Here is a 23294-nt window from a genome sequence, read left to right on the forward strand (position 1 = left end):
AGGGAATGAGGAATTTAAAATGACAGAGGGAGAGTAGGTCGGATAAACTTCACTGCCCCAGTCTGGGTCTGATGGATTATGGGGAGTTAACTCTCACTGCCCCAGTCTGGGTCTGATGGATTGTGGGGAGTTAACAGTCTGTGTTCCAGCTTGAGGTGACTTTAGACCTATAACCCTCGCTGCTAGATTCTGTGTTGGATTGATCTCCCACAGCTGGCTAGCGAGACGGAATGTAGCCATTTTGATTGGGTTAAATGTTCTCATTCCCATGTTTAATCAGTGAGTGATACGAGCTTCTTTGTATTCAGGTGAAAAAAGACGACTCCATGATTTCTACAGAGAACGGGGGCTCGAGGTTCCCAAACTAGGTAAGTTCACAAGGCTGTGCCTCAGTGCGTCCCGTTGTTGGTGTTGCATCGGTTGTGTAGTGTGGATTCTGGTCCGATGCTCTGTCTGTAGAATATACTCAATTAGGTTCAGTGATGTGGCGAAATCCAGAACTAAACAGCTAAATGTAGCGTGCCATCCACCCACTGATGGAACATGTGTCTTGTGCTGCGGTACGACACGAAACCTGGCTCGGCCCGGGCCACTTGGACCGGCCCGGCCTACATCCTCCTTGTCACACAGGACTCGCTCAATTTGACGTTGGTGACATGGCATTGGAGGGACACAAATGGCTGGGACCCTTCGCACTTACTGTAAAATCCAGTGTGTTGTATTGTTCCAAACTTCTGAGTTAAAATACTTCTCTGTGCAGGGAGAGTTGGTGTCCCTTTCACTGTGTGCAGGGGGAACTGGTCTACCTTTCATTTATTGAACTCTGTCAATCTTATTTCCGGTATTTCTTTTTATAATAATAGATATTTTCTTTACTTGAGGGTTTTCTTGCCACCTGTCACTTTCTGGTTAAATGGTAGGCAGGATGTTGCTGGAGCTGTTTGTTAACAGGCCCATCGGCCTCTTTTACAAGAGAGCTGGAAAAATCTGATCAGTTTTAAAAATCGTCGGTGGTCTCATATTGGACCTCCAGCTGGGCCCATGTCTATTGGCTGCCATTCTTCCACCAGCCTGGGCTGAGGAAACTCCAGCTCCTTGCCCTGACACGGCTGGATGGAGGTTCCTGATGGTGACGGCCAGGCCTGGGTGAATCTGGATCCTGGGCCTATTTCTCCATCCTTCCACTGAGCTCTGGCCGGCAGTGTATTGGAAGGACTGTGGATTTTCTGCCTCAAGGTGTGGAAATCACGTTACAAACCCACCTGTACTCACTCAGCTAGCTGGCACTGGGAGCTGGTGCTGTGCGGGATCCTGCCCACTGCTGCCGGGGTGTAATAGTGTTTCTGGTACCCTCAAAACCCAAGCTCAGTGGGTGCTGAGTTTACCTTCTCATCCAAGTGGTGCTGGTGATCAAACCTATTGAGGATTTCTGATGGTTCTGTCTGATCTCCAATAAACTGAAGTGTGTAACTCTGGCAGTGTGGGCAGCTGGGGGAGTGTCTGCACACGTTGTCAATTGTCTCTCCTGACCATTGATGGTTTCTCTCCTGTTCTGTGCCCGTCCAGTTGTCCAGGTGCCCAGTAATGGTAAAGTGAGCCGTATACGACCGCTGGTTAAGAAGCTAACGCTGCCCATGGTTCCCCTGGAGGATCCATCACCTCAACTTGACATCTCGTTGGTGCTTGAGTTCATTGGGTGAGTAACTTCTCATGATTACTGCCTACGCATTGAAGCTAGCTGAACTCCAAGTGATTTATTGTGTGGAACACCTCGAGACATTTTGAACCAATAAGGTGTTTGGTGTCAGCTTGGCTCAGTGGTAGCATTCTAGCCTCTGAGTCAGAAGGGTTCGAACCCCAGTGCAGTACTGAAGGAGTGCTGCCCCGTCGGCGGTGCCGTCTTTCGGATGAGACGCTAAAGCAAGGCCCCGTCTGCCCTCTCAGGTGGATACGAACATACGATTTAGGAGCAGGAGTAGGCCATTCGGCCCCTCGAGCCTGCTCTGCCATTTGATAAGATCATGACTGATCTGATTGTGACCTCAACCCTACTTTCCCGTCTACCTACTATAACCTTTGACTCCCTTGTTAATCAGGAATCAAACTCAGCCTTAAAAATACTCAATGACCCTGCCTCCACCGCTCTCTGGGGAAGGGAGTTCCACAGACTCACGACCCTCAGAGAGAAAAAAATTCTCCTCATCTCCGTCTTAAATGGGAGACCCCTTATTTTTAAACTGTGGCCCCTAGTTCTAGTCCGTCCCACAAGGGGAAACATCCCCTCAGCATCTACCCCTTCTAGTCCCCTCAGGATCTTATATAGTTCAATAAGATCACCTCTCATTCTTCTAAACTCCAGCGTATACAGGCCTAACTTGTCCAACCTTTCCTCATAAGATAACCCCCTCATCCCAGGAATCAGTCGAGTGAACCTTCTCTGAACCGCCTCCAAAGCAATTATGTCCTTTCTTAAATAAGGAGCCAAAACTGCGCACAGTATTCTAGATGTGGTCTCACCAATGCCCTGTACAACTGTAGCAGAACATCTCGACTTTTATATTCCATTCCCTTTGCAATAAATGACAACATTCCATTTGCCTTCCTAATCACTTGCTGTACCTGCATGCTAACTTTTTGTGATTCATGTACCAGGACACCCAGATCCCTCTGTACCTCAGAGTTCTGCAATCTCTCTCCATTTAAATAATACACTGCTTTTCTATTCCTCCTGTCAAAGTGGACAAGTTCACATTTTCCCACATTATACTCCATCTGCCAAATTTTTACCCACTCACTTAACCTATCTATATCCCTTTGCAGACTCCTTGGGCTCGAATTTAGCAGGCCTGCGGGTTCCCAGCGGGTGGTCCTCCGGGAGCGTGGTCAACACGCTCGGCGAAATTAGTGGGTTGCCCGCGCGATCGTAGCAGGCAACCCACTAATAGGAATCAATTACCTGCTCCTCCGGGGTCCACGGCGCTGGCCTGCGCGTCGGTCGGGCTGCGCATGCGCAGTACGATCTGTCAGCTGGAGGCTCTCGAGTTAAAGGGGCAGTCCTCCACTGACAGATGCTGCAACCAATGGAACAAATTGCAGCATGGAGCAGCCCAGGGGGAAGGCTGCTCCCAGTTTAATGATGCCTCACCCCAGGTATCATCAGATGGGGTGAGGAGGAGGGGGAGGACACAGATCTTCCCCCCGGCGGGCGGGAGGAAGCGGCCTGCCTCTGCCACCAAGAAGGCCTGGCTCGAGGTGGCAGAGGGGGTCACCTGCGCCACCAACATATGGCCCACCTGCATACAGTGCAGGAGGCGCTGCAATGACCGCAGTAGGTCAGCCGCAGTGAGAACACGAAGTCTTTCCCCTACACTCCGTCTGCCACAACACTGCCCCCACCCCACATCTCCTTCGGCACCGCCAACACTACTCTGTCACATCACCCTTCATACCCACTCAAACCCCATCCTCATCTTACCTCCACCTACTCACCTCGCCAGTACTCATCCTGCCACTAACACGCAACCCAATCCTCATACAATCTCATTGCTCCATCCCATACTCACCCTCTCGTGCATCTCCCTCACGGCCAGCCTCACTCAACCTGCCACCACCTGTGCTGCAGCCACAGGGCATGCAGTAGGCAGCGTAAGGCAAACGTGTCGTGAGCATGAAGGGGGTGCACAAGGGTGTCTGAGGGTTTGTCATGGGTGTTACCTATATTGAATTTCAGAGCAACAAACAGCACACATTATATTGACACCACCACTGCCATGTCTCCGCGAATCCTGTCCGTTGTGTCCAATAATGCCCGCTCCTGGGTATCACTATGAGGACCCACCACTGATGCCACCCATCGTGTTACTGCAGAGTAGGTGCAGGTGTATTTGCAGGGCTCGTCCGCGCAGACGACTGAGAGACATCGGCGGTGTTGCCGGCTGCACCCTGGAAGGATGCGGAGGAGAAGGTGTGGAGGGCAGTGGTGACTTTGACAGCGACAGGTAAGCAGTTGGTGCTGGGGCCAGCCAGGAGCAGCTCGGCATGAAAGAGGCTGCAGATCTCCACGACTAGATGTCGAGCGAATCTGCGCCTCCCTGTGCACTGCTGCTTGGAGAGGTCCGGGGAGCTGCGCCTCGGTCTGTGGACCCTGTGGCGAGGGTAGTGCCCTCTGCGATGCGTCTCTCTCTGTGGTAGCCCTCCCTCCTGCTGTGCAGGTGGGCGTGCAACAACACCGTGTTGGGGGGATCCACGTCTCTGCGGCGGACGGCGTGGACTGCGAGGCTGCTGGGGCTGGTCATGCTCTTCGTCCTCCGAGGGTGTCCACACACCACCCATCTGGCAGGTGTTGGTCTGAGGGGTTGTGCAGGGTAGGTGGGTGGTTCCTCGGACTGGGGCTGCGGTTTCGTGTCGGTCTGTCCTCTGGCTTGGCGGGGGGTGGTGGGGGGCAGGGGTTGCCCTATGTGACGCGGTGGCCTCCTGCGTGGGTGAGGGCTCTCCCCCGTGGAGTGCACCTTGGCACCTGCCACAGGCTGCTGGCTGCAACACGCCTGGTTGGACAGAGACTGTTTCCCCCAGTGTGTGAAGCTCACTGCCTTGAACCTAAAATCCCACACTTCCTCTTTTGACAGCTGATTCAGCTCATTAACTGACCACAACGAGCAAGGTAAGTACTCTCAAGTGGAACCCCGCTGGCTTTAATTGCCTGCGGGATTCCCACCAGCGGGGCTTGCGCGCGCAGCCCCGCACGTCAGCGCGGTACCCGGAAGTGGCCGGGATTTCGTCGCGATCCAGTCACGTGACCGGATATCGGGATTTTCCGGGCCCCCCCGCTGGAAACCCGCCGGAAACCCGACGTCAAAATCGAGCCCCTTATGTCCTCTTCACAACTTACTTTCCTACCTACCTTTGTGTCATCAGTAAATTTAGCATTCGGCCCCTTCTTCCAAGTCATTGATATGGATTGTAAATAGTTGATCCCTGCGGCACTCCACTCGTTACATCTTGCCAAACTGAAAATGATCCCATGGCACTATTTTCGTTTGAAGAGCAGGGAGTTCTCCCCGGTGTCCTGGCCAACAGCGATGCCTCAACCAACATTAACAAAACAGATTAGCTGGGAATTTATCTTATTGCTGTTTGTGGGATCTTGCTGTGCACAAATTGGCTGCCCAGTTTCCTGCATTACAACAGTGACTACACTTCAAAAGTACTTCATTGGCTGAAAAGCGCTTTGGGACATCCTGAGGTCATGAAAGGCGATTATATATAAACAGCCAGCACGGATTTGTTAAAAGCAAATCGTGTCTGACTAACCTGATTGAGTTCTTTGATGAAGTAACAGAGAGGGTTGATGAAGGTCGTGCAGTAGATGTTGTACATGTGGACTTTCAAAAGGCATTCGATAAAGTACCGCATAACAGACTTATTCAGAAAATAGAAGCACATGGGATTAAAGGGACGGTGGTAACTTGGGTATATAATTGGCTAAGGGATAAGAGGCAGAGAGCAGTGGTGAACGGATATTTTTCTGACTGGAGAGAAGTATGCAGTGGGGTCCCCAAGGGGTCGTTATTAGGACCATTGCTTTTCTTCTGTGTAAATGACCTGGACTTGGGTACTGGGAGTACAATTTCTGAAGTTTGCAGATGATACAAAACTTGGCAACGTAGTAAATAATAAGGAGGATAGTGGCAGACTTCAGGGGGACAGACAGACTGGTGAAATGGGAAGACACGTGGCAGATACAATTTAATGCGGATAAGTGTGTAGTGATGCACTTTGGGAGAAACAACCTGGAGAGACAGCATGATCTAAATGGTGGTATTTTGAGGGGAGGGGGGCAAGAACAGAGGGACCTGGGGGAGCATATTCACAAATCTTGGAAGGTGGTAGGGCAAGTTGATAAGGCGGTTAAGAAAACATGTGAGATACTTGACTTTGTAAGTAGGAGCATTGAATACAAAAACAAGGAAGTTTTGCTAAACCTTTACAAATCACTGGTTTGGCCTCAGCTGGGGTATTGTGTATTGTTCTGGGCACCACACTTTAGGAAGGATGTCAAGGCTTTGGAGAGGGTACAGAGGAGGTTTACCAGGATGATATCAGGGATGAGGGACTTCAGTTATGTGGAATGATTGGAGAAGCTGGGATTGTTCTCCTTAGAACAGAGAAGGTTAAGGGGAGACCTAATAGAGGTGTTCAAAATTATGAGGGGTTTTGATAGAGCAGTTAGGGAGAAGCTGTTTCCTCTGGCAAGTGGGTCGGTAACCAGAGGTCACAGATTTAAAATAATTGGCAAAAGAACTAGAGGGGAAATGAGAATTTTTTTCACACACAGGGTTGTTAAGATCGGGAACGTATTTCCTGAAACGGCAGTGGAAGCAGATTCTATAGGAATTTTTAAAAGGCAATTGGACATGTGCTTGAAGAGGCCTAATTTGCCGGGTTATGGGGAAAAAGCTGGGGAATGGGACTAAATTGGACAGCTCTTTCAAAGAGCCAGCACAGGTGCGATGGGCCGAATTACCTTTCTCTGTGCTGTAAGATTCTGTGATTCTTTAAAAAACTGCAAATTCTGGAAATATGAAATAAAACCAGACAATGCTGGAAATGTCCGTCTGGTCCGTCAATATCCGTGGAGACAGGTCTGTATTTCGGGGGAGACCACTTGTTTTCTGCTGACAAGTTACCTGCCTGGCGACCTGTAGTTTTACAAACAATCCTTGTGGTTGGAAGCCTGGGTGGGTGAATGTGCATAAATGGAGGAGTCACTTAGACAGGAGCTGGGCTGGAGAAGCCATCGGCCTCATGTAATGATGCAGCCAAGCAGAATCCCAGGGCTGTGGCCACCACCCATCGTATGACGCACTGTGTGCGAGGAAAGACCTGTGTGTGCTACTGCATACGCTCCCAAGGCACCTCCGTAGTTCTGGTCTAGAAACAAGGCAGGAACTTCAACTTGGGGCCGAAGCATTAAATGGCAGGTAAAGGAAACCCAGAATATGAGTTCTTTGAGGACATAACGTACAGGGTGGATAAAGGGGAACCAGTGGATGTAGTGTATTTAGACTTCCAGAAGGCATTCGACAAGGTGCCACATAAAAGATTATTGCTAAAGATAAAGAATCACTGGATTGGGGGTAATATTCTGGCATGGGTGGAGGATTGGTTATCTAACAGGAAGCAGAGAGTTGGGATAAATGGTTCATTCTCGGACTGGCAACCAGTAGCCAGTGGTCTTCCACAGGGGTCGGTACTGGGTTCCCAACTCTTTACAATCTGTATTAACGATTTGGAGGAGGGGACCGAGTGTAACATATCAAAGTTTGCAGATGATACAAAGATGGGAGGGAAAGTAGAGAGTGAGGAGGACATAAAATACCTACAAGGGGATACAGACAGGCTGGGTGAGTGGGCGGAGATTTGGCAGATGCAATACAATATTGGAAAATGTGAGGTTATGCACTTTGGCAGGAAAAATCAGAGAGCAAGTTATTATCTTGATGGCAAGAGACTGGAAAGTACTGCAGTACAAAGGGATCTGGGGGTCCTAGTGCAAGAAAATCAAAAAGTTAGTATGCAGGTGATCAAGAAGGCCAACAGAATGTTGGCGTTTATTGCTGGGGGATAGAATATAAAAACAGGGAGGTATTGCTGCAGTTACATAAGGTATTGGTGAGACCGCACCTGGAATACTGCATACAGTTTTGGTGTCCATACTTAAGAAAAGACATACTTGCTCTCGAGGCAGTACAAAGAAGGTTCCTGGGGATGAGGGGGTGGACATATGAGGAGAGGTTGAGTAGATTGGGACTCGACTCATAGAATCATAGAAGTTTACAACATGGAAACAGGCCCTTCGGCCCAACATGTCCATGTCGCCCAGTTTATACCACTAAGCTAGTCGCAATTGCCTGCACTTGGCCCATATCCCTCTATACCCATCTTACCCATGTAACTGTCCAAATGCTTTTTAAAAGACAAAATCTTACCCGCCTCTACTACTGCCTCTGGCAGCTTGTTCCAGACACTCACCACCCTTTGAGTGAAAAAATTGCCCCTCCGGACCCTTTTGTATCTCTCCCCTCTCACCTTAAATCTATGTCCCCTCGTTATAGACTCCCCTACCTTTGGGAAAAGATTTTGACTATCTACCTTATCTATGCCCCTCGTTATTTTATAGACTTGTATAAGATCACCCCTCAACCTCCTACTCTCCAGAGAAAAAAGTCCCAGTCTATCTAACCTCTCCCTATAAGTCAAACCATCAAGTCCCGGCAGCATCCTAGTAAATCTTTTCTGCACTCTTTCTAGTTTAATAATATCCTTTCTATAATAGGGTGACCAGAACTGTACACAGTATTCCAAGTGTGGCCTAACTAATGTCTTGTACAACTTCAACAAGACATCCCAACTCCTGTATTCAATGTTCTGACCAATGAAACCAAGCAAGCCGAATGCCTTCATCACCACCCTATCCACCTGTGACTCCACTTTCAAGGAGCTATGAACCTGTACTCCCAGATCTCTTTGTTCTATAACTCTCCCCAACACCCTACCATTAACGGAGTAGGTCCTGGCCCGATTCGATCTCCCAAAATGCATCACCTCACATTTATCTAAATTAAACTCCATCTGCCATTCATCGGCCCACTGGCCCAATTTATCAAGATCCCGTTGCAATCCTAGATAACCTTCTTCACTGTCCACGATGCCACCAATCTTGGTGTCATCTGCAAACTTACTAACCATGCCTCCTAAATTCTCATCCAAATCATTAATATAAATAACAAATAACAGCGGACCCAGCACCGATCCCTGAGGCACACCGCTGGTCACAGGCCTCCAATTTGAAAAACAACCCTCTACAACCACCCTCTGTCTTCTGTCGTCAAGCCAATGTTGTATCCAATTGGCTACCTCACCTTGGATCCCGTGAGATTTAACCTTATGTAACAACCTACCATGCGGTACCTTGTCAAATGCTTTGCTGAAGTCCATGTAGACCACGTCTACTGCACAGCCCTCATCTATCTTCTTGGTTACCCCTTCAAAAAACTCAATCAAATTCGTGAGACATGATTTTCCTCTCACAAAACCATGCTGACTGTTCCTAATTAGTCCCTGCCTCTCCAAATGCCCGTAGATCCTGTCTCTCAGAATACCCTCTAACAACTTACCCACTACAGATGTCAGGCTCACCGGTCTGTAGTTCCCAGGCTTTTCCCTGCCGCCCTTCTTAAACAAAGGCACAACATTTGCTACCCTCCAATCTTCAGGCACCTCACCTGTAGCGGTGGATGATTCAAATATCTCTGCTAGGGGACCCGCAATTTCCTCCCTAACCTCCCATAACGTCCTGGGATACATTTCATCAGGTCCCGGAGATTTATCTACATTGGAGTTCAGAAGAATGAGAGGCGATCTTATTGAAACATATAAGATTGTGAAGGGTGGATGCGGTGAGGATGTTCCCAAGGATGGGTGAAACTAGAACTAGGGGGCATAATCTTAGAATAAGGGGCTGCTCCTTCAAAACTGAGATGAGGAGAAACTTCTTCACTCAGGGTAGTAGGTCTGTGGAATTTGCTGCCCCAGGAAGCTGTGGAAGCTACATCATTGAATAAATTTAGAACAGAAATAGACAGTTTCCTAGAAGTAAAGGGAATTAGGGGTTACGGGGAGCGGGCAGGAAATTGGACATGAATTTAGATTTGAGGTTAGGATCAGATCAGCCATGATCTTATTGAATGGCGGAGCAGGCTCGAGGGGCCGATTGGCCTACTCCTGCTCCTATTTCTTATGTTCTTATGTTCTTAATATTACTTCGAGGTCGTGGCGATAACGGAGACCTGGCTCAAAATTGGGCTGGATTGGTTACTAAATATTCCTGGATACAAGGTGTTCAGGTGAGATAGGGAAGGAAAGAAAGGAGGGGGGTGGCAGTATTGATTAAGGAGAATATTGCAGTGCCGGAGAGAGAGGATGTCCTGGAGGGGTCAAGGACAGAATCTATTTGGTTAGAGTTAAGAAACAATAGAGGTGCCATTACACTACTGGGTGTATTCTATAGGCCACCAACTAGTGGGAAGGAGATAGAGGAGCAAATTTGCAGGGAAATTACAGAGAGATGCAAAAGCCATAGAGTTGTGATAACGGGGGACTTCAACTATCCTAATTTAGACTGGGATAATAATATAAGGGACAAAGGGGGTGAGGAATTTTTGAAATATGTTTGAGGATAACTTTCTTGACCACTATGTTTCCAGCCCAGTGAGGAAGGAGGCATTGCTGGACTTGGTTCTGGGGAATGAGGTGGGCCAAGTGGAGCAAGTGTCAGTGGGGGAACATTTGGGGAGCAGCGATCATAGTATCATAAGGTTTAGAATAGTTATGGAAAAGGACACGAACCCCTCTAAAGTAAAAAAAAATGCTCAATTGGAGGAGGGCCAATTTCAGTGGGATGAGAACAGATCTGGCCCGGGTAAATTGGAATCGAAGATTCGCAGGCAAAACTGTAATTGAACAATGGGCGGCCTTTAAAGAGGCGATGGTTCAGGTACAGTCTAGGTACATCCCCACAAGGCAGAAAGGTAGGGCAACTAAAGCCAGAGCTCCTTGGATGACAAAAGAGATAGTGAGTAAGATGAAACGGAAAAAAGGGGCGTATGACATTTTTTTTTATTCGTTCGTGGGATGTGGGCCTCGCTGGCGAGGCCGGCATTTATTGCCCATCCCTAATTGCCCTTGAGAGGGTGGTGGTGAGCCGCCGCCTTGAACTGCTGCAGTCCGTGTGGTGACGGTTCTCCCACAGTGCTGTTAGGAAGGGATTTCTAGGATTTTGACCCAGCAACGATGAAGGAACGACGATATATTTCCAAGTCGGGATGGTGTGTGACTTGGAGGGGAACATGCAGGTGGCGTTGTTCCCATGTGCCTGCTGCCCTTGTCCTTCTAGGTGGTAGAGGTCGCGGGTTTGGGAGGTGCTGTTAAAGAAGTCTTGGCGAGTTGCTGCAGTGCATCCTGTGGATGGTACACACTGCAGCCACTGTGCGCCGGTGGTGAAGGGAGTGAATGTTTAGGGTGGTGGATGGGGTGCCAATCAAGCGGGCTGCTTTGTCCTGGATGGTGTCGAGTTTCTTGAGTGTTGTCAGAACGGCACTCATCCAAGCAAGTGGAGAGTATTCCATCACACTCCGGACTTGTGCCTTGTAGATGGTGGAAAGGCTTTGGGGAGTCAGGAGGTGAGTCACTCGCCGCAGAATACCCAGCCTCTGACCTGCTCTTGTAGCCACAGTATTTATATGGCTGGTCCAGTTAAGTTTCTGGTCAATGGTGACCCCCAGGATGTTGATGGTGGGGGATTCGGCGATGGTAAGGCACTTGTCTGGCACGAATGTTACTTGCCACTTATGAGCCCAAGCCTGGATGTTGTCCAGGTCTTGCTGCATGCGGGCATGGACTGCTTCATTATCTGAGGGGTTGCGAATGGAACTGAACACTGTGAAGTCATCAGTGAACATCCCCATTTCTGACCTTATGATGGTGGGAAGGTCATTGATGAAGCAGCTGAAGATGGTTGGGCCTAGGACACTGCCCTGAGGAACTCCTGCAGCAATGTCCTGGGGCTGAGATGACTGACCTCCAACAACCACCACCATCTTCCTTTGTGCTAGGTATGACTCCAGCCACTGGAGAGTTTTCCCCCTGATTCCCATTGACTTCAATTTTACTAGGGCTCCTTGGTGCCACACTCTGTCAAATGCTGCCTTGATCTTGAGGGCAGTCACTCTCACCTCACCTTGGAATTCAGCACTTTTGTCCATGTTTGGACCAAGGCTGTAATAAGGTCTGGAGCCGAGTGGTCCTGGCAGAACCCAAACTGAGCATCGGTGAGCAGGTTACTGGTGAGTAAGTGCTGCTTGATAGCACTGACGACGACACCTTCCATCACTTTGCTGATGATTGAGAGTAGACTGATGGCGGTAATTGGCTGAATTGGATTTGTCCTGCTTTTTGTAGACAGGACATACCTGGGCAATTTTCCACATTGTCGGGTAGATGCCAGTGTTGTAGCTGTACTGGAACAGCTTGGCTAGAGGCGCGGCTAGTTCTGGAGCACAAGTCTTCAGCACTACAGCCGGGATGTTGCCGGGGCCCATAGCCTTTGCTGTATCCAGTGCACTCAGCCGTTTCTTGATATCACGTGGAGTGAATCGAATTGGCTGAAGACTGGCTTCTGTGATGGTGGGGATATTGGGAGGAGGCCGAGATGGATCATCCACTCGGCACTTCTGGCTGAAGATGGTTGCTTCAGCCTTGTCTTTTGCACTCACGTGCTGGACGCCGCCATCATTGAGGATGGGGATGTTTACAGAGCCTCCTCCTCCTGTTAGTTATTTAATTGTCCACCACCATTCACAACTGGATGTGGCAGGACTGCAGAGCTTTGATCTGATCCGTTGGTTGTGGAATCGCTTAGCTCTGTCTGCAGCATGTTGCTTCCGCTGTTTAGCATGCATGTAGTCCTGTGTTGTAGCTTCACCAGGTTGGCACCTTATTATTAGGTATGCCTGTTGCTGCTCCTGGCATGCTCTTCTACACTCCTCATTAAACCAGGGTTGATCCCCTGGCTTGTTGGTAATGGTAGAGTGAGGAATATGCCGGGCCACGAGGTTACAGATTGTGCTGGAATACAATTCTGCTGTTGCTGATGGTCCACAGCGCCTCATGGATGCCCAGTTTTGAGCTGCTCGATCTGTTCTGAATCTATCCCATTTAGCACGGTGGTAGTGCCACACAACACGTTGGATGGTGTCCTCAGTGCGAAGACGGGACTTCATCTCCACGAGGACTGTGCGGTGGTCACTCCTACCAATACTGTCATGGACAGATGCATCTGCGACAGGTGGATTGGTGAGGACGAGGTCAAGTCGGTTTTTCCCTCGTGTTGGTTCGCTCACCACCTGTCGCAGGCCCAGTCTGGCAGCTGTGTCCTTCAGGACTCGGCCAGCTCGGTCAGTAGTGGTGCTACCGAGCCACTCTTGGTGATGGACATTGAAGTCCCCCACCCAGAGTACATTTTGTGCCCTTGCTACCCTCAGTGCTTCCTCCAAGTGGTGTTCAACATGGAGGAGGACTGATTCATCAGCTGAGGGAGGACGGTAGGTGGTAATCAGCAGGAGGTTTCCTTGCCCATGTTTGACCTGATGCCATGAGATTTCATGGGGTCCAGAGTCAATGTTGAGGACTCCCAGGGCCACTCCCTCCTGACTGTATATCACTGTACCGCCACCTCTGGTGGGTCTGTCCTGCCGGTGGGACAGGACATACCCAGGGATGGTGATGGAAGAGTCTGGGACGTTGGCTGAAAGGTATGATTCTGTGAGTATGGCTGTGTCAGGCTGTTGCTTGACTAATCTGTGGGACAGCTCTCCCAATTTTGGCACAAGTCCCCAGATGTTAGTGAGGAATTTGCAGGGTCGACTGGGCTTGGTTGGCCTTTGTCATGTCCGGTGCCTAGTGGTCCGATGCTGGGTGGTCCGTCCGGTTTTATTCTTATTGTGACTTTCTTTTAGCGAGATTGTACAACTGAGTGGCTCGCTAGGCCATTTCAGAGGGCAATTAAGAATCAACCACATTGCTGTCAGGTTGATAACACAAGTAAGAACCAGGCAGAATATAGAAAGTTCAGAGGGGAAGTTAAAAAGTAAATCAGAGGGGCAAAGAGAGAGTATGAGAATGGACTGGCAGCAAACATAAAAGGGAATCCAAAAGTCTTCTACAGGCATATAAACAGTAAACTGGTAGTAAGAGGAGGGGTGGGGTCGATCAGGGACCATAAAGGAGATCTACTCATGGAGGCAGAGAGCATGGCCGAGGTACTAAATGAGTACTTTGCATCTGTCTTTACCAAGGAAGAAGATGCTGACAGAGTCTCAGTAAAGGAAGATATAGTTGAGATACTGGATGGGCTAAAAATTGATAAAGAGGAGGTACTGGAAAGGCTGGCTGTATTTAAAGTAGATAAGTCACCCCGGTCCGGATGGGATGCATCCTAGGTTGCTGAGGGATGTCAGGGTGGAAATTGTGGAGGTACTGGGCATAATCTTCCAAACATCCTTAGATACAGGGGTGGTGCCAGAGGACTGGAGAATTGCAAATGTTGCACCCTTTTTTGAACAAGAGTGTAAGGGTAAACCCAGCAACTACAGGTCAGTCAGTTTAACCTCGGTGGTGGGGAAACTTTTAGAAACGATAATCCGGGACAGAATTAACAGTCACTTGGACAAGTGTGGATTAATAAAGGAAAGCCAGCACGGATTTGTTAAAGGCAAATTGTGTTTAACTATCTTGATAGAGTTTTTTGATGAGGTAAGAGAGCGTAGATGAGGACAATGTAGTTGATGTGGTGTATATGGACTTTCAAAAGGTGTTTGATAAAGTGCCGCATGGTAGGCTTATCATCAAGATTGCAGCCCATGGAATAAAGGGGGCAGTAGCAACATGGATCCAGAATTGGCTAAGTGACAGGAAGCAGAGAGTAGTGGTGAACGGCTGTTTTTCAGACTGGAGGGAGGTGTACAGTGGTGTTCCCCAGGGGTCAGTGCTGGGACCACTACTTTTCTTGATATATATTAATGACTTGGACTTGGGTGTACAGGGCACAATTTCAAAATTTAGAGATTACACAATACTTGGAAATGTAGTGAACAGTGAGGAGGATAGTGATAGACTTCAAGAGGATATAGACAGGCTGGTGGCATGGGTGGACACGTGGCAGATGAAATTTAACGCTGAAAAATGCAAAGTGATACATTTCAGTAGGAAGAACGAGGAGAGGCAGCATAAACTAGAGGGCACAATTCTAAAAGGGGTACAGGAACAGAGAGATCTGGGGGTATATGTGCACAAATCGTTGAAGGTGGCAGGACAGGTTGAGAAAGCAGTTAAAAAAGCATACGGGATCCTGGGCTTTATAAATAGAGACATAGAGTACAAAAGCAAGGAAGTCATGATGAACCTCTATAAAATACTGGTTCGGCCACAACTGGAGTATTGTGTCCAATTCTGGGCACTGCACTTTAGGAAAGATGTAAATCCTTAGAGAGGGTGCAGAAGAGATTTACCAGAATGATTCCAGGGATGAGGGACTTTAGTTACGTGGATAGACTGGAGAAGCTGGGTTTGTTCTCCTTGGAACAGAGAAGGTTGAAAGGAGATTTGATAGAGGTATTCAAAATCATGAAGGGTCGAGACAGAGGAGATAGAGAGAAACTGTTCCCATTGGCAGAAGGGTCAAGAACCAGAGGACATAGATTTAAGGTGATTGGCAAAAGAACCAAAGGTGACATGAGGAAAAACTTTTTTACACAGCGAGTGGTTAGGATCTGGAATGCACTGCCCGAGGGGGTGGTGGAGGCAGATTCAATCGTGGCTGTCAAAAGGGAACTGGATAAGTACTTGAAAGGAAAAAACTTGCAGGGCTACGGGGACAGGGTGGGGGAGTGGGACAAGCTGGATTGCTCTTGCATGGAGCCAGCGTGGACTCGATGGGCCGAATGGCCTCCTTCCGTGCTGTAACCTTTCTATGATTACTTGCAATTAAGCAGAAGCAGGGGACACAAGTGCAAATTTAAAATCAATATTATAGAGAGCTTCATTACCCCCAGTGATGAGGAATGTTCCAAACAGTTTGTAAGGTGGGACATTCAGAATGCAGAGGGATGCTACACTGTGATAACCAGGGTACTGGAGGGATAAGCTCCAATTGGGCAAATGGCCTTTTCTCAGTTCTGACACTGAGTCTCACTTTTGTTTGCAGGCTTCCTGTGGTTCCGGTAAGAGGGAGTTTTAATGTCAGAATGGTTTTACTTTACACAGAGGGTGAATTTAGGTTGCAGACACTTTGTGTTGTCAATTCTGATGAGGCCCCAGCAGTCGGCTTGTTATTTGAATAATTCTGGTGAAAGTTAAGGAGAGGTTCAGCGAGGGGGTTCCAATTAGGGCTGATGTTTTAGTTTCCAGTTTGCCAGGCTGCTCCCTGTCTCCAGCTGGCTGCTGTTCCTGGGATAGTATTCCTCATATGGCCAGTGACGAGTGACTCTATTCATGTCAAACAGCAGTGTTGCAAATGGGTTCTCGGGCCAAAGACACAAGTATGTTGGGTATTCGAAACGGATTGAGACACTGGACTCTCTCCTTTCATGAATTGGTAAAATTCTTTTTAAACTTTGAAACTCGGGTCCTTCTTTCATCTTATTGTGCTAAATTGTCCTGTCTAATCCTTGATCATTGTGCGCCTTGTACAGATTTCTAAATGCAGTTACCCTCAGTGCCCAATGGGTGGCTGCAGAGACCGTAGGGTTTGTGAGTGACCCACCCACACACATTCCACGTGACCCATTCTGTGGATCTGGGAACCGGGAGTTCTTCTGAGTGCTTTCATGTGGGCAATGTATCACATAGAATCACTTTATACGCAGCCAGTAAAGTCCTCATGAAACTCATGGCTGGCCTTTTCCTCACAATCCTATATCGGGGATCCCTGTGGATCTCACGGTGTCGCAGCCTATACTGAGGTCCTTGCAAGTTAGTGTCTTGTATGAGTGTCCCTGCCCTGCACGGTAGTCACTGCAGGTAATAGCCTTATACTGAGCCCACTACAGTATCGGTGTAAACTCTGTAGGACACTGGCATGTACCAGGGGTGCTTTGTATATTGGCGTCATTGTAGCTTAAACCAGTACATTACTGCTCCATTCTCAGCAGCTCCTTCTCAAACCACAACTGTCCCCAAACAGGATCATGGAGTGCATCAAGGTGAAAGTTTTTTATGTCTCTGGGTCTCGGGGTGCGGGTTTAGTTGTCTCTGGGTCTCGGGGTGCGGGTTTAGCTGTCTCGGGGTCTTGGGGTGCGGGTTTAGCTGTCTCTGGGTCTCGGGGTGCGGGTTTAGTGGTCTCGGGGCGCGGGTTTAGTGGTCTCGGGGTCTCGGGGTGCGGGTTTAGTGGTCTCGGGGCGCGGGTTTAGTGGTCTCGGGGTCTCGGGGTGCGGGTTTAGTTGTCTCGGGGCGCGGGTTTAGTTGTCTCGGGGCGCGGGTTTAGTTGTCTCGGGGCGCGGGTTTAGTGGTCTCGGGGCGCGGGTTTAGTGGTCTCGGGGTCTCGGGGTGCGGGTTTAGTTGTCTCGGGGTGCGGGTTTAGTGGTCTCTGGATCTCGGGGTGCGGGTTTAGTTGTCTCTGGGTCTCGGGGTGCGGGTTTAGTGGTCTCGGGGTGCGGGTTTAGTGGTCTCGGGGTGCGGGTTTAGTGGTCTCGGGGTGCGGGTTTAGTGGTCTCGGGGTGCGGGTTTAGTGGTCTCGGGGTGCGGGTTTAGTGGTCTCGGGGCGCGGGTTTAGTGGTCTCGGGGTCTCGGGGTGCGGGTTTAGTTGTCTCGGGGCGCGGGGTTAGTGGTCTCGGGGTCTCGGGGTGCGGGTTTAGTTGTCTCGGGGTGCGGGTTTAGTGGTCTCTGGATCTCGGGGTGCGGGTTTAGTTGTCTCTGGGTCTCGGGGTGCGGGTTTAGTGGTCTCGGGGTGCGGGTTTAGTTGTCTCGGGGTCTCGGGGTGCGGGTTTAGTTGTCTCGGGGTGCGGGTTTAGTGGTCTCGGGGTGCGGGTTTAGTTGTCTCGGGGCGCGGGTTTAGTTGTCTCGGGGTGCGGGTTTAGTGGTCTCGGGGTCTCGGGGTGCGGGTTTAGTTGTCTCGGGGTGCGGGTTTAGTGGTCTCTGGATCTCGGGGTGCGGGTTTAGTTGTCTCTGGGTCTCGGGGTGCGGGTTTAGTGGTCTCGGGGTGCGGGTTTAGTGGTCTCGGGGTGCGGGTTTAGTTGTCTCGGGGTCTCGGGGTGCGGGTTTAGTTGTCTCGGGGTGCGGGTTTAGTGGTCTCGGGGTGCGGGTTTAGTTGTCTCGGGGTGCGGGTTTAGTTGTCTCGGGGTGCGGGTTTAGTGGTCTCGGGGTCTCGGGGTGCGGGTTTAGTTGTCTCGGGGTCTCGGGGTGCGGGTTTAGTTGTCTCGGGGTGCGGGTTTAGTTGTCTCGGGGTGCGGGTTTAGTTGTCTCGGGGTGCGGGTTTAGTTGTCTCGGGGTGCGGGTTTCGGTCTCGGGGTACGGGTTTAGTGGTCTCGGGGTGCGGGTTTCGGTCTCGGGGTGCGGGTTTAGGGGTCTCGGGGTGCGGGTTTAGTGGTCTCGGGGTGCGGGTTTAGTTGTCTCCCTTGCCCACCCTGACCAGCAATAGCCATGATTTAGAGTGTTTGGCTGTTGATGATTGCTGCGCTACTTTAGCTTAAGTGTTAATAAGGAGCCAATCTCCTTTAGTCACATCGACTTTGCCGTCCATGGTATAGGCAGCTCTGTACAGTTTGCTGGCCTGCTTCCCGGTGCCTGGGGTGCGGATAGACGGGCTGTTATGTACTGTCCTGATGCACTGTTTGAACCGATCGGTCAGTCTGCTCAATGGCGCATAAAGTGAATTAAGCAGTCAGACTCCCAGGGTGTGCTGCAGCAGGGTATCTGAGGCCAAGATGAATAGAAAGTTGTACTTATAGACTCAAATATACCTCAGAAATTTGCAGGGTATTAGAATTGAAAGGAGAGTATCAAAGCTTTTCATTGACTGTGTTTTTGTTTTTGATGTGGGTGTTGCTGGCATGGCTGCATTTATATCTCATCCCTGGTCGCCCTGTGAAGGAGGCGGTGACCCTTCTCCAGTCCTTGTGGTGAAGGTGTTTCCATAATCGTGTTAGTTAGGCAATTCCAGGATATTGACCTATCAGCGATGAAGGGACTCCGATATATGTCCAAGTCGGGATAGTGTGTGACTTGGAGGGGAACTTGGAGATGGTGGTGTTCCCATGACATAGCTGGTCTTGTCCTCCTTGATGCTTTCGATCAATTGGATAGAAAAAGGCAGTGCAGTAGATATTATGTATACGGGTCATCAGAAGTGCTCAGTAAGGCGTCTTAACAAAATTTGGGCATATGGAATGAGGATATGTAGCAGCCTGGGCAGAAAATTGGTTGAGAGACAGGAGGCGAAGAGGAAGGATAAAAAGATGTTGCTCAAAGCAGAGAGAGGTTGGAAGGGGTGCACCCCAGTCGTGTTTGGGGGGTTTGTGGGGTTGGTCAGTCAGTGTGATCAGTGTATGTGGGGATTTGTGGTGTTGGTCAGTGTATGTGGGGATTTGTGGTGTTGGTCAGTGTATGTGGGGATTTGTGGTGTTGGTCAGTGTATGTGGGGATTTGTGGTGTTGGTCAGTGTATGTGGGGTTTTGTGGTGTTGGTCAGTGTATGTGGGGATTTGTGGTGTTGGTCAGCCTGTGTGGTCAGTGTATGTGGGGATTTGTGGTGTTGGTCAGTGTATGTGGGGATTTGTGGTGTTGGTCAGTGTATGTGGGGATTTGTGGTGTTGGTCAGTGTATGTGGGGATTTGTGGTGTTGGTCAGTCTGTGTGGTCAGTGTATGTGGGGTTTTGTATGTCGGATTAAGTGCTCTCTGCAGTGTCTGTGCCTAAGAAGGTGATTTTGAAGGAAGCTGTGTTGTAACGACATTGATTTTTCTAAATATAAACTGCATTTAATTCTGAAAGTCACGATTTTTCATTGCCTGTAGTTTATTTGTCAGAAGATGTGAACCTCTCTGAGCAGCAAACTGTTACTGACACTGAATGATGCTGCAGATTTATTGGTTTGAGCTGATTTGTTATTTAAGTCTCTCAGTCCCAGCCAGCCTTCTGGGCACAGCACGGAACGCAGTCTAACATGACTGGGGTATGATGCTAACTCGTGTGTTTAAGCCTTGGTGTGCCAGCCCTCAGACTAACTATTTGCATTCTCTTTTTTTTGTTGGAGTTTGAGGCTGAACTTTGAGCTTTGTTGATCTCAGGTTCTTTTGCATTTGGATTGTCACCAATTGGGGACTTTGTTCCAGACATTTATTGAATCAATTTCTTTACTCCCTCCAACCACCAGATTTTTTCCACACCACTCTTGAAAGCGTTAATTCCTCACTGGGGTCCTGTTCCATACTGTAGGCCTCCCTTCCTCTACCTCACCCACTCCTCACTGGGGTCCTGTTCCATACTGTAGGCCTCCCTTCCTCTACCTCACCCACTCCTCACTGGGGTCCTGTTCCATACTGTAGTCAATTGGAATTTTCAGGAATGCGATTGTTAATTTTTTGTTGGTAAGGATATCAAGGGATATGGAGCAAAGGGGGGTAAATGAAATTGAGGTCCAGATTAGCCATGATCTGATTGAATGGCGAAACAGGCTGGAGTGGCTGAATGGCCTACTGCTGTTCCTATGTTGCTAAGATCAGCTGGGTGGTGGGGGGGAGATCTGGGAGACTAGTCAGGCATTTTTACTTGAAATGAAATTTTCAAGACTGAGATTGATAGGCTGTACAGTTACTGAGTCTGGGAGTGGGCATATGTACTGCTCTTACTGATCAGAGGATTGAAAAAAAGGAAAGATTTACATTTATTTAACACCCCATCAGCACCCCTCAAATGGCTTCACTCGCAATGAGTACCTTTGAAGTGCAGTGACCGTTGTTATGTAGGTAGGATTCCACAAACAGCAATGAGATTAATGACCAGTGGATCTGTGTTTAGTGGTGTTGGTTGAGGGGGGATATTGGCCATGTCACTGGAAGAACTCCCTGCTCTTCTTTCGATGGTGCTGTGGGATCTTTAACATTCACTGAGTTAATCCGGTCAGCACAGATTTCTAAAGGGCTGATCATGCTTGATCAATGGTGCAGAATTCTTTGAAGAAATAACAGAGAAGAGAGGTAAAGGAAATGCATTGGGTGTGGTTTATATGAATTTATAAAAAGTCTTTGATAAGGTACCAAATAAGGGACTTAAGGCAAACAAAATGTCTCATGGCATTAAAGGGAATGTGGTCACATGGATAGAGGGATGGTTGGAGAGCAGGAAAGATGGGTGGGGTATAAGGACATTTCTAGAATCATAGAATCATAGAAGTTTACAACATGGAAACAGGCCCTTCGGCCCAACATGTCCATGTCGCCCAGTTTATACCACTAAGCTAGTCCCAATTGCCTGCACTTGGCCCATATCCCTCTATACCCATCTTACCCATGTAACTGTCCAAATGCTTTTTAAAAGACAAAATTGTACCCGCCTCTACTACTGCCTCTGGCAGCTCGTTCCAGACACTCACCACCCTTTGAGTGAAAAAATTGCCCCTCTGGACCCTTTTGTATCTCTCCCCTCTCACCTTAAATCTATGCCCCCTCGTTATAGACTCCCCTACCTTTGGGAAAAGATTTTGACTATCGACCTTATCTATGCCCCTCATTATTTTATAGACTTCGATAAGATCACCCCTTAACCTCCTACTCTCCAGGGAAAAAAGTCCCAGTCTGTCTAACCTCTCCCTGTAAGTCAAACCATCAAGTCCCGGTAGCATCCTAGTAAATCTTTTCTGCACTCTTTCTAGTTTAATAATATCCTTTCTATAATAGGGTGACCAGAACTGTACACAGTACTCCAAGTGTGGCCTCACCAATGCCCTGTACAACTTCAACAAGACATCCCAACTCCTGCATTCAATGTTCTGACCAATGAAACCAAGCATGCCGAATGCCTTCTTCACTACCCTATCCACCTGTGACTCCACTTTCAAGGAGCTATGAATCTGTACTCCCAGATCTCTTTGTTCTATAACTCTCCCCAACGCCCTACCATTAACGGAGTAGGTCCTGGCCCGATTCGATCTACCAAAATGCATCACCTCACATTTATCTAAATTAAACTCCATCTGCCATTCATCCGCCCACTGGCCCAATTTATCAAGATCCCGTTGCAATCCTAGATAACCTTCTTCACTGTCCACAATGCCACCAATCTTGGTGTCATCTGCAAACTTACTAACCATGCCTCCTAAATTCTCATCCAAATCATTAATATAAATAACAAATAACAGCGGACCCAGCACCGATCCCTGAGGCACACCGCTGGACACAGGCATCCAGTTTGAAAAACAACCCTCTACAACCACCCTCTGTCTTCTGTCGTCAAGCCAATTTTGTATCCAATTGGCTACCTCACCTTGGATCCCATGAGATTTAACCTTATGTAACAACCTACCATGCGGTACCTTGTCAAATGCTTTGCTGAAGTCCATGTAGACCACGTCTACTGCACAGCCCTCATCTATCTTCTTGGTTACCCCTTCAAAAAACTCAATCAAATTCGTGAGACATGATTTTCCTCTCACAAAACCATGCTGACTGTTCCTAATCAGACCCTGCCTCTCCAAATGCCTGTAGATCCTGTCCCTCAGAATACCCTCTAACAACTTACCCACTACAGATGTCAGGCTCACCGGTCTGTAGTTCCCAGGCTTTTCCCTGCCGCCCTTCTTAAACAAAGGCACAACATTTGCTACCCTCCAATCTTCAGGCACCTCACCTGTAGCGGTGGATGATTCAAATATCTTTGCTAGGGGACCCGCAATTTCCTCCCTAACCTCCCATAACGTCCTGGGATACATTTCATCAGGTCCCGGAGATTTATCTACCTTGATGCGCGTTAAGACTTCCAGCACCTCCCTCTCTGTAATATGTACACTCCTCAAGACATCACTATTTATTTCCCCAAGTTCCCTAACATCCATGCCTTTCTCAACCGTAAATACCGATGTGAAATATTCATTCAGGATCTCACCCATCTCTTGTGGTTCCGCACATAGATGACCTTGTTGATCCTTAAGAGGCCCTACTCTCTCCCTAGTTACCCTTTTGCCCTTTATGTATTTGTAATCTAGGATTGGAAAGATGTGAATGGTGTTCCACAGGAGTCTGTTGGGGCCGCTCTTAATTACTATATATATAAATAATCTGGAGTTAGGAATTGAGAGAGCAATATCAAAATTTGCTGTTGAAACCAAATTAAGAAAGCCTCCCAGAGGACATAGATAGGTCTGCAAGGTGGGCAGATAGGGGCCAGATGCAGTTCAATGCAGAAAAACCAAAATAATTTTGAAAATAATAATAGGGAAAGGAAATGCACCTTAAATGGTGAGATTTTAAACAGAGTAGAGGAGCAGGGGAACCTGGTGTACAGACACACTGGTCACTAAAGGGGGCCATGCAAGTAGGTAAGGATAAAAAAGGGAAAACAGAATCCTTGGCTTTATATCTAGAGGCATAGAAGATAATACAAACATACAAAATTGAATGTTGAACTTGTACAGGACAGTAGGCTAGAGTGTTATGTACTGCTTTGGGTATCCATTTGGATAAAAGGGCAG

At 48.6% G+C, this 23294-nt stretch overlaps 1 protein-coding gene across 1 annotated transcript in view; it reads left to right on the forward strand.

Annotated features, from left to right (window-relative positions):
* Positions 1–23294, forward strand: part of LOC137339897 (polycomb group RING finger protein 6-like) — an 84656-nt gene that overhangs the window by 12216 nt on the left and 49146 nt on the right. The window contains 2 exon segments of the mRNA XM_068001944.1: positions 309–368; positions 1567–1696. Of these exon segments, the coding sequence (XP_067858045.1) occupies positions 309–368; positions 1567–1696 (190 nt within the window).

The sequence above is a fragment of the Heptranchias perlo genome, chromosome 21 (genome assembly GCF_035084215.1).
Source record: "Heptranchias perlo isolate sHepPer1 chromosome 21, sHepPer1.hap1, whole genome shotgun sequence".
In the NCBI taxonomy this organism is placed as follows: Eukaryota; Metazoa; Chordata; class Chondrichthyes; order Hexanchiformes; family Hexanchidae; genus Heptranchias; species Heptranchias perlo.